The 12,401-nt window shown below is 24.4% G+C and overlaps 1 protein-coding gene across 1 annotated transcript; it reads right to left on the reverse strand.

The window, feature by feature from the left end:
- Window positions 1-1,758: 1,758 nt before the first annotated feature.
- On the reverse strand, window positions 1,759-3,209 carry LOC124920994 (cysteine proteinase COT44-like). The gene is made up of 4 exons (XM_047461590.1): window positions 2,730-3,209; window positions 2,389-2,624; window positions 2,165-2,305; window positions 1,759-2,085 (listed from the first exon to the last, which is right to left on the reverse strand). Exons 1-4 carry the CDS (start codon window positions 3,202-3,204, stop codon window positions 1,819-1,821), a joined length of 1,119 nt encoding a protein of 372 aa, XP_047317546.1. The 5' UTR covers window positions 3,205-3,209; the 3' UTR covers window positions 1,759-1,818.
- Window positions 3,210-12,401: the final 9,192 nt, after the last annotated feature.

Raw genomic sequence — 12,401 nt, forward strand, 5'->3', positions numbered from 1 at the left:
AGTTGAAATCCACACTTTGACACCTGAGATTCCGTAACGAGTAGATACTGGATTTTATTCTATTAGCTTTTACCTTTCTATAAACTTATGTAAAATGGCCAAGGCTTTAGAAATGGGTATAATTCGGAAGCCGGCTTGCGTTGGATTGGCCCTTGCTCCCTAGCTAGCTCTGGGTTCGAGTGGCATTTTACCCCTAACCACAACTCATCCGCTAATTCTTCAACATCACTCGGTTCGGACCTCCACTTAGTTTCACCCAAGCTTCATCCTGGTCATGGATAGATCACCCAGGTTCGGGTGCTCAAGGCATAGTAAAAAAAGCAATTGCTCTTACTTCCCTTTTGTTCTAATTAGCAGATTGGATCTAATGAATTAGAGGAAGGGATGGTGATTAACTGATATAACCTCTTATTCTCTTCTTGAAAGTCGTATCTCGAAAGTGAGAATCTAAGGCCCCCCTTCTCTCCTATAAGGGAGGTGAGAATCTAAGCCCCCCCTTCTCTCCTATAAGGGAGGTGGGAAAGCAAGGTATTAAATCAATGAAGTAATAAAATTGCAAATCTTTCCTCCTCAGATGAGGCTTAGTTCAGCTAGCCCTAGATAGAGACATGCATATGCATGGTGTATAAACTCAACAACCTCAAAATCAAGTGTCTTTGCGACAATTCAATATAATCGAATGACTCTTTAAGGACAATTGATGACACTCATGACATATTTTGATATGCAATTTCATCAAAATTGATGTTAAGAAATAGTTTATCAGTGAATACATTGAAGAAATATATATTCTGATACAACCAGAAAACTTTAAGACCAAATAAATATAATTTGCATATTAAAGAAATTCATCTGTGAACTTAAAAAAGTGTCTCGTAATGGTACCATAAATTTTACAAAAATAATAATTTTTTTTGTTTTGATTTTTTTTTGAGGTGAATTTAATCGATAATTATGTGTATCACAAGTTCAATAAGAGTAAACACTTATTTATGATTTTATACGTGGACGGTATTTTGTCTGTCACAAAATTTGATTGACATTGAGTAGCCAAAATAGTTATGAGATATTTGGAAAAAATTAAGAATTAAATGTTCACGTATACGAGGTCAGACAGCTCTGAGATCATTGATTATTTTGACTCCAATCTTGCGGGATACCAAGATAGTATGAGATCTACTTTCGGGTTACATTTTCTTACTAATTGTTGTTAGTATTTTTGTCTTCAATTATAAAAATATATAAAAAAATGCAATGTTACAAATAAATTAAATAAACTAAATGTATACGAAATACGAAATCACCAAATAAAGGTTGATCTGAGACATGTCACATGTGTTAGACACATTCCCTTAAACAATTCAATCATATCTTATTTGTATTAAAAATTATCACAAATAACTATTTTATAAGGTACAATGAGTCTATATTTCCTTTAATTTTAAGACTTCAATTATGTTTTATGATAACACATTATTTTACCTCCATACTCATATATAGTTTAATTCATGTGTTTTTAGAAACGTCGGTTAAATACTGACTTTAGTTTTAAATCTTTATTCTAGTGTAAATGAGTACGATAACACGTTAATGAAAGTTTATCCACAATAAATAAATATATATATATATATATATATTATATATATATTATATATATATATATATATATAATGCAACAATTTATTATTTTATTAATAAAACATGATTTCATTACAATAACTTAACAAAAACACAAAATAAAATAGGTGACCACCACCACCACCTTATTTGAACTTAGAAGGCAATCATCATATAAAATTGGATACTAGTTTTTAATTCCTATATTGAGGCACTACTAACGACTCCTGCTCTGCCGTCTGCATATTCGTTAATTATGGGATAAGAAGGTATCATCGCTATGCCGCATTTCCCTGCTCCTATACCGCCAGCAACATTGTTCCGCTTGATCCTAACATAACCACTTTCACCCCAATTCGATCCCCATGAATTCCTCACTATCCAATAATCAACTCCGTTCTCACTTCCGTATCCCACCACCACCACTGCATGATCCAACGACGTTCCGCATCTTCCCGTGAAAATACCCTTCCATAACCAAGAGAATCACAAAAATATAGTCACTTATAGATCTCAACATAATAAATTTTCAATTATGAATACTTACCGAGACATAAAGTTTGAATGCCCAACCATAGGCTTCAATGCCGACACTGATGGGCTGATATGCGACAGCTTTCTTTAAATCATTTTCGTTGTTGGATGGTACAGTTTCGTACCCGTCTATGCTCACAACCTTTGTATTCACCTGCATGCAATCAATCAACCAAATGAGTACGTAGACTTATAAAAATTAACAAACCCCAAAGTCCTAAAGCTCACGATTATAACCTTAGTGGCATTGCACTTGCCATCGGCTTCTAGATAAGGATAATCTTCCTGGGTGTCTATACCACCGTTTCTAGTAATGAATCTGAATGCGTAATTCATGACCCCGCCTGCGCAGCCGCGATTGATAGTTCGGTCGCAGTCAATAAGTTCTTGCTCCGACAAATCAATCAGCTCTCCTGTCATTATCATGTTGATTCCTTCCACGGCTGCTATCGCCGAGAAAGCCCAACAACTTGCTGATATTTAATAAACGAACACAATTTTTTTTAACCCACTAAGGTAAGGTAGCTCAAGTCATATATAGTTACCCAATATAAAATTGATTTATTTTGATATCTTACCGCATTTTCCCTGGTTCCTAATTGTTGAAACGGCACCTTCCGTCCTCCAGTCAACCGACTCCGGTAGAATTTCATCTGAGGACACAGCATACCTTTGGCTGGCCACCTTTGACTGGACAAATTGGCGATGGGCATCATATTTCATGCCGAGGTAGTATGATCGGTACTCTTCATTGGTTAGATCGGCAAACACGTTCAATCCAACCTTGTAGGTCCGGTTCTCGGAGTTATGAGCATCTATGAATACCAAATTATCCTTAAAAATTTTGAAACGCTTTTCGGATTCCTCAATTCCGTTGTAGACTTTTCCATGCTCTATCATCCACTTTTTGTAAATATGCATAATTTCTTCGTCGGTTCTGGATTTTGAGGGATGATTGTTATCATTTTCGATGATTGACATGTCCGCCATCATGAGGCTGAGGGTGGCGGAGAAGAGGAGGAGGATTATGGTGGTGGTGGCCGGAGTCGTCATGTTTAATTAATGGTGTAGTGGACGGACGACAGAAAGAGAGCAGTTCATGTTCTCAAGGATGAAATGAGGATTAATTTATAGATGAATATTTGAATTATTTCAATATTTAAGTGGATATTTTATTCAATCATTATTAGATTATGGTATCTTCTTATTGATTTTTTTTCTTTCTATTTGAGTTATTATAGTTTTTTTTATAATAATTATCATTAAATAATAACTTTTAAAATTAATAATTATAATTATAAGTACAAAAAGTAAAAATCATAACACTCAAACACTCAAAGTAAAAGTCTTGCCTTTGGATTGTTTATTTATAACTGTCCAAGGTCGGTTGATCCATCCAAGTGGACCGAATCAACCAAAATTCATTTATGATATTTTAAGTGTTTTTCCTCAAGTTAGCCAAAAAAGGGTTGAATCATTCCTATTCACCATCGTAGGGTGATTATTTCGAGCATTAAATCAACCGAAATTGTTGACTAACGAATGAGTTCTGAAAAGTAAAGATCAAAGACGGGTATTTGATCTTATCTCTCCGGCGTCGTGTTGGAGACGAAGGTGGCGCTCAAAACAACGTCGTTTTGAGCGCGTTTAAGCATTTCGTTGGTGTTCCGTCCAGGTGCCGTTGTGTTTGGGCGTTCTGTTAACGGTCTGGCTAACGTGCGTTGGCCAATCCGGTGCGATGCGCGCATGCTTCTCCTCATTTACAACGGACTACACGACTGCTTTCTAGGTGCTCGATGAAAATTCAGCGCTTATTTGATGGCTGTAATTCCTACTTATATATATTTTTATTAAATCCTTAAAAGTTTATTTGAAAATGATTAATTTTTCATCTTTTTGGCTTTAATTTTAATATTTTTAAATACATAAAATATTAAATAAATATGATAAATATTTTATTTATTTTTATATATTTTTAAGGTTAAATAAATAGTTGTTGTAGATGAAATGGCTACAACAATTCATTCTAAATTATTTATTTTTGTTTATTTAATTTTTCTAAAATTAATTTTATTTTATTTATTTAAAAATAAATTAAAATAATTATTTTAATATTATAAATTAGAACGTAGATTTTTAGTGGCTATATATATATATTAATTACGTGAAATTATAAATTAAATGTTTAATATAAAAGTTGAAAAAATAAAAAATAATATTAGTATTTTATTTTTTATTTAATATTTAATATATAAATTAATATAATTCAATATATTAAGTTTATTAATAAATATAAGTAATATATAAATGTGCAATAGTAAGTATATATTTTTGTTTGATTAATTTAATTTTTATAAATATTGAAGTTAGTTTACTTCAAATATAATATTTTATATATTAAATTTTAATTTTCTTAACAAAATAGTTAAAAAAATAATAATAATTAAAAACTATCTAAATCTGGAGTGACATTCAATTTCTTTTGTCTTGTCTCATTTAATTTATTTGACAAGTTTCTATATCTTTTTCTTATTTTAAACCATTTAAAAAATATAGACAAAAGAATCTCTTTTGATCATAAAGGATTCCATTTATATATTAATTCATTTTATATCTTCTCTCTTCATTTATTTACAAACCATTTGATGAATATTGTTTTATGTCTTTTAACCAATATTTTAACAATAACTTTATTGTAAATATATAATTATTAAATAAATTTGTAGTGACTATTAATTTTATATTATCAAATAAAAAATAAGTTCTTCTCTAATTTAAACAAATTTTTTTGAGAACTCTCCTCTCCTCTCCTCTCCTCCAAGTTAAATACATAACCTGCAAATCAATTCAACAAATTTAAACAAACGAGTGAAACTTGCATTTTGACATACTTGAACTCATAACACTTGAACTCATAACCCCAAAGAGACCGAGTACCTGAAATATCCACCTCACTTTATTGCAAAATGTGATTGAACATTAATATTTAATTTTCAGTTACTTATTTTAGTTTTTATGAAATATTTTTTTATTTTACTTTATATCTAATATATTATATTTTATTTATATAATGTATTTTATTTTATTTTAATTTGTTTTTATTTTAATAATTTAATTTAGTATAATTCAATTTTAATTTTATGTATACATTTTAATTGTTTTAAATTATTTAAATATAATTAAATTAATTAATTAAAATTTATGACAATACTATTTTATTAAAACATAACCGAATTCGAATAAATTTTAATAAAATCGAACCAAATTCGAAATTAGGTTCACCGAATTTAGTTTATTTTAATATATTATATAATAATATATATATATATATATAATTAAAATAAATAATAAAAATGTGTTTGGTTTTCGAGTTTAAATCCCAACATGAAAATCAAATTGAAAATCATATTTGAATTTAAATGGCTTAAAATTCGATTCGAAAATCAAAAATAAAATTATAATTCGGTTTATTCAAATTTGGTGAATTCGAATTCGGCCGAACATTCGGTTCAAACCAAATATTGAACAATATTGAATAATAGTGATATTTACTTACTTAATAAATTTTTAATAAAAATAAAAATTTATCACATTTTTCATCCAAACAAAATAAACATTTGAAAACTTTTATATTAAGAACGTCTTAGGTGGGATATTGTGTTTATTAAATTAAAATTAAAATTAAATTTAATATTTATAAATATAAGTATAATTAATCATGATAAATATTTTGATGTATTCCTTACAATACATAAACTTAATTTTTTTGAAATTTTTTATTTATAAAATGTTCTAAAATTACATCAATAATTGAAACAAAAACTACTAATTAAGTCTCAACCAACCAAGTGAACATTTAAATAATTTTATAAATTGATTTTCTTGAATACGTTACATTAAAAAATTCATATTGGCATGCTGAGTGTTACGAGATAGAATCGCGAGTTATTTAATTTTGTTTCTTTCGTACTGAATTTTGATCAAAACCATGTGTAAAAGGGTTAATGTTTTTAATTAATTTAAGATACAATGAGTTGGTAAAATATGCATTCATATCATTGTTGTTACATGTGATTTTGAAGACTTAATTGATGAATCATTACAAAATCTTTTGATTATTTTTATATAAATCCAAATTCACATACATCAAGATTTCAAATTAATTAATGTTAGTTAGCAATATAATAAAGAATTATTTCTGGTTCTAGTGTATCTGCATACAAAAACAAAACAAAAAAAATAAAGATTTTTTTCAAATGAAATCAATTTTTTAGGTTTTTTTGGCCCTTGAATTTTTTAGTTTTAAATAAATAATTAGGTGTTATGGATAAGATAGTATTTAATAAATGATTAAAGAGATTTCACTCAAATGATTATGTATGTGACGACATAAACGGTCTGATTGAATACCTTGTTCTTGAACAAAATTTACCTCAATAATGTGCACTAGTAAAAACAAGTAAAATTAATAGTGTAGTGGACGACAGAAAGAGAGCAGTTCATGTTCTCAAGGATGAAATGAGAATTAATTTATAGATGAATATTTGAATTATTTCAATATTTAAGTGAATATTTTATTCAATCATTATTAGATTATGGTATCTTCTTATTGATTTTTTTCTATTTGAGTTATTATAGTTTTTTTTTATAATAATTATCATTAAATAATAACTTTTAAAATTTAACAATTTTAAGTACAAAAAGTAAAAATCATAACAATAAAAATTAAAAGTGAATCTCTTCCCTTTGGATTGACTAAGTGTTTATTTATAGCTCCCAAGGTCGGTTGATTCATCCAAGTGGACCGAATCAACCAAAATTCATTTATGATATTTTAACTGTTCTTCCTGATCAAGTTGGCAAAAAAAAGGGTTGAATCATCCTTATTCACCGTCGTAGGGTGATCATTTCGAGCTTTAAATCAGCCGAAATTGTTGACTAACGAATGAGTTCTGAAAAGAAAAGATCAAAGACGGGTAATTGATCTTATCTCTCCGGCGTCGCGTTGGAGACGAAGGTGGGGCGCTCAAAACGACGTCATTTTGAGCGCGTTTAAGCATTCCGTTGGTGTTCCGTCCAGGTGCCGTTGTGTTTGGGCGTTTTGTTAGCAAGACTGGGTGTTAGCTAATCCGGTGCGATGCGCGCACGCTTCTCCTCATATACAATGGGCTACACGACTGTTTCCTAGGCGCTCGATGAAAAATCGCTCATCTAATGGCTGTAATTCCTACTTATATATATTTTTATTAAATTTTTAAAAATTTATTTGAAATTGATTATTTTTTCACACTTCTAGTTTTAATTTTGATATTTTTAAATACATATTAAATAAATATGACAAATATTTTATCAATTTATTTTATCTATTTTTGTATATTGTTAATTTTAAATAAATAATTGGTGTAGATGAAATGACTACAACAAATAATTCTAAATTATTTATTTTTGTTCATTTAATTTCTAAAATTATTTTGAGATAAAAAGTTGTAAACAATTATCTCAAATAATTTTATTTTTTATTTTGGCTTTTAACTCTTAATTAATTTGATCATAGTAATTAATTATAATTAATTGAATTTTTTGAACACGTAATAAATTATTTTAATTTTATTTATTTAAAAATAAATTAAAATAATTATTTTAATATTATAAATTGGAGTATTGATTTTTAATATATATATATATATTAATTACGTGAAATTATAAATTAAATATTTAATATAAAAGTTGAAAAAATAAAAAATAAAAAATAATATTAATATTTTATTTTTAATTTAATATTTAATATATAAAATAATATAATTTAATATATTAAGTTTATTAATAAATATAAGTAATATATAAATGTGCAATAGTAACTATATATTTTTATTTGATTAATTTAATTTTTATCTATAAATATTAAAGTTATTTTACTTCAAATATAATACTTTATATATTAAATTTTAATTTTCTTAACAAAATAGTTTAAAAAATAACAATTAAAAACTATCTAGATCTGGAATGACATTCAATTTCTTTTGTCTTGTGTCATTTAATTTATTTGACAAGTTTCTATATCCTTTTCTTATTTTAAATCATTTAAAAAATATAGACAAAAGAATCTCCTTTTGATCCTAGAGGATTCCATTTGTATATTAATTCATTTTATATCTTCTCTCGTTATTTATTTACAAACCGTTACTGATCTTATCTCACTCTTTCACAATTAACTATATCACCATTTTATGAATATTGTTTTCTGTCTTTTAATAAATATTTTAACAATAACTTTATTGTAAATATATAATTATTAAATAAATTTGTATTATCAATTTTATATTATCAAATAAAAGATAAGGTCTTCTCTAATTTGGTTTATCTTTTTTTGAGAATACCTCTCAATTTGGGTTAAACACATTACCGGTAAATTAACTCAACAAATTTAAACAAACGAGCAAAAGTTGGATACCTAATTTACCGCAAAATGTGATTGAACATTAATATTTAATTTTTAGTAACTTATTTTAATTTTTATGAAAAGTTTTTTATTTTACTATATCTAATCTATTATATTTTATTTATATAATATATTTTATTTTATTTAAATTAGTTTTTATTTTAATGATTTAATTTAGTATAATTCAATTTTAATTTTATGTATACATTTTAATCGTTTTAAATCATTTAAATTTAGTTAAATTAATTAATTAATTAAAATTTATGACAATACTATTTTATTAAAACATAACCGAATTCGAATAAATTGTAATAAAACTGAACCGAAATTCGAAATTAGGTTCACCGAACTTAGTTTATTTTAATATTATATATATATATATATATATATATAACTAAAATAAATAATAAAAATGAGTTTGGTTTTCGAGTTGAAATCCCAACACAAAAATGAAATTGATTGAATTTTAATTGGCTTAAAATTCGATTCGAAAATCAAAAATAAAATTATAATTAGATTTATTGAAATTCGGTGAATTCGAATTCGGCCGAACATTCGGTTCAAAATAGAACAATCTTGAGTAATAGTGATATTTACTTACTTAATACATTTTAATAAAAATAAAAACTTATCACATTTTTCATCCAAACAAAATAAACATTTGAAAATCTTTATATTAAAAACGTCTTAGGTGAGATATTGTGTTTATTAAATTAAAATTAAAATTAAAATTAAAATTAATTTTAATATTTATAAATATAAGTATAATTAATCATGATAAATATTTTGATGTATTCCTTACAATACATATACTTAATGTTTTCGAAAATTTTATTTATAAAATGTTCTACAAATTAGATCAATAATTGTAACAAAAACTAGTAATTAAGTCTCAACCAACCAAGTGAACATTTAAATAATTTTATAAAAATGATTTTCTTGAATAAGTTACATTAAAGAATTCATATTGGCGTGCTGATTGTTACGAGATAGAAACTTGAGTTATTTAATTTAGTTTCTTTAGTACTGAATTTTGATCAAAACCATGCATGTGTGAAAGGGGTTAATGTTTTTAATTAATTAAAGATACGATGAGTTGGTAAAATATGTATTTATATCATTGATGTCACATGTGATTTTGAAGACTAGATGGATTATTACAAAATCTTTTTATTATTTTTAATGAAATCCAAATTCACATACATCAAGATTTAAAATTAATTAATGTTAGTTAGCAATATAATAAAGAATTATTTCTGGTTCTAGTGTATCTGCATACAAAAACAAAAAAAAATAAAGAATTTTTTTCAAGTGAAATCAATATTTTAGGGTTTTTTTTTTTGTTGATTGCCCTTTGAATTTTTTTGTTTTATATAAATAATTAGGTGTTAGGGATAAGATAATATTTAATAAATGATTAAAGAGATTTCACTCAAATGATTATGTATGACAACATAAACGGTCCGATTGAATACCTTATTCTTGAACAAAATTTACCTCAATAATGTGCACTAGTAAAAACAAGTAAAATTATAATTAAAAAATATCAATTCTTATTCTCATCCTTAATTAATGCTATACAGATCAAAATAATTATAAGATTTAATTGTTAAATAGAAATGAAATATCCCGCATGTTTACTTTACTAAGCAACTTATAATGTCATATTTTTGAGGTTCTTCAATATTTTCACCATCTTGTCTCAACTCTCAATATTAATATTAGATCTCTCTCAATAATAATGATAATTTGATATCGATTTGGTTCTCCATGATCTCAATAAAGATCTGGATCGACATCAGGGATGGGTAGTGTCATTTTTTTTATATCCTTTTAATTATTGTTGAAATAAATTATTATTTTAATATATATATATATATATATATATATTATAGTTGGCTAATTATATTTAATAAAAGGGAATTGGTCAAATAATTCATAATCTAAATTCATTTATATATATTTTGGAGTACTTCATCAAATTATACTAAGTCCACTAAATAAATATTTCATTTTGAGCATCAACAACTGACTATATTCATTGATATTAGGGTGAATTTTTTCAAGATGCTAGATATTGTAGTCCAAAAATAAAATAAAATTATTATATACTAAATATTTATGTATTCAAATAATTTAAAATATATGAGACTAATAGTGAGTGAGTTTAAGATAAATCATGCTAAATATAATTTGTGTGTGAAATAAATTGATAACAATGAAATACATTTTATATAACAAAACCTATTATTAGATGAGGATTTTCGTGCGATGCAAATAGACCAATATATAAGTGAAATAATTAAAACAATTTTTTTTTATTATATGAATGATTTTCATATTCAAATAATTTTAAAAAACCTAATCAAATACAATAAGTATAAAATGACATAAATTCTATTTTTTTTATTTACAACTTTACACATGAATTATAAAAAAATAATAATCATTTAAATTCTATTATATAAATTTTATCATTGTGTTTAACATTAATTTTATAGTATCATAATGGTTAGACACTAATTATATAAAATACATAAGTTAAAAAAATTTAAAATTTGCATGTTATTCTTTCACTTGTTTCATTTTTTTTAATATGATGTGAAGTCATATAATCTCATATATATATATATATATATATATATATATATATATATATATATATATATATATATATATATATATATATATATATAATTTGTTGAGATTGGGACAACTGAAATAAAATTTTGCAAATATGGTCAATAATTTTTTTCAAAATTTTAGTTTTTTAATTTTATTGATTTAATTTTATATTTTTAACGTGAATTAACATATCATCTCAAATTGACAAAAATAAAATTTGAACGAAATATATATGAAATATATATGCTGGTGTCTTTTTTCTCCTATGTACATAATTGTTTAACTTCTATTCTATTCTCTCAAAATTCTTGAAAACAGTTTATTACCGTTTAAAAGTCAAAATAATAATTAAAATATATGTACCATTCTATTAAAAAATAATACTCAATCATCTTTTTTTATGTTAACACCATAAAATTATTGTTTTAAAATTATATATATTTATACATAAGTGTTATTATATATATAATTGTTATCTTATTTTATTTTTGTTAAACATAACATTAATTATTATTTTTATTAAAAATAATAATAATTTAATTTTATAATATTTCGTGTAAAATATTTATAATAATATTATAAATTAAAATAATAAATATTTATTCATTATTTAGAACATGTCAAAATATAGAGTTAAATATATTTTTTATTATTTGAATATATATATATATATATAATATTTATTATATTTTGTTTATTAATTATATATATATATATAATTAAAATATACATATTGTTCTTTAAAATGCAATTTTAATTATAATTTTATTATAAAATATTTTATTAGATTGGATTATAAAAATAAAAAAATTAATGTTTAAATTAAAAAAATTAATTTTTAATTTATAAAAGCTTATTAAAAAATTAATATTTTTTAAAAGATGAGTGTTGATATTTTTTCACCAAAAATAAACTTAGACTTATTAATTGTAGTTGTATGATATAATTAAAATCAATCCCCATCCCCGACCTTTAATATTGTTATTTTTTCATGACCATTTTATAATGAATTTTTATCATTGTTTATTATTAATTTTCAAGTCCTTTACAATATTATTTTACTTATTAGATTTTTATTATAAAATATCTTATAATAGGATGAAAAATAAATATTAATAATGATTAAATAAAAAATAATTAAATTTTATTTAAAAAAAACTAATATTCATTCGCATTTCAAAATTAA

The sequence above is a fragment of the Impatiens glandulifera genome, chromosome 1, assembly GCF_907164915.1.
Source record: "Impatiens glandulifera chromosome 1, dImpGla2.1, whole genome shotgun sequence".
In the NCBI taxonomy this organism is placed as follows: Eukaryota; Viridiplantae; Streptophyta; class Magnoliopsida; order Ericales; family Balsaminaceae; genus Impatiens; species Impatiens glandulifera.

Coding starts and splice junctions, on each gene's coding strand:
- LOC124920994 (XM_047461590.1), bottom strand. CDS start 3,204: ATGACGACTCCGGCCACCACCACCATAATCCTCCTCCTCTTCTCCGCC. Junction 2,625..2,729: donor TAGGAACCAGGGAAAATGCG/GTAAGATATCAA, acceptor ATTAAATATCAG/CAAGTTGTTGGGCTTTCTCG. Junction 2,306..2,388: donor GCAAGTGCAATGCCACTAAG/GTTATAATCGTG, acceptor GATTGCATGCAG/GTGAATACAAAGGTTGTGAG.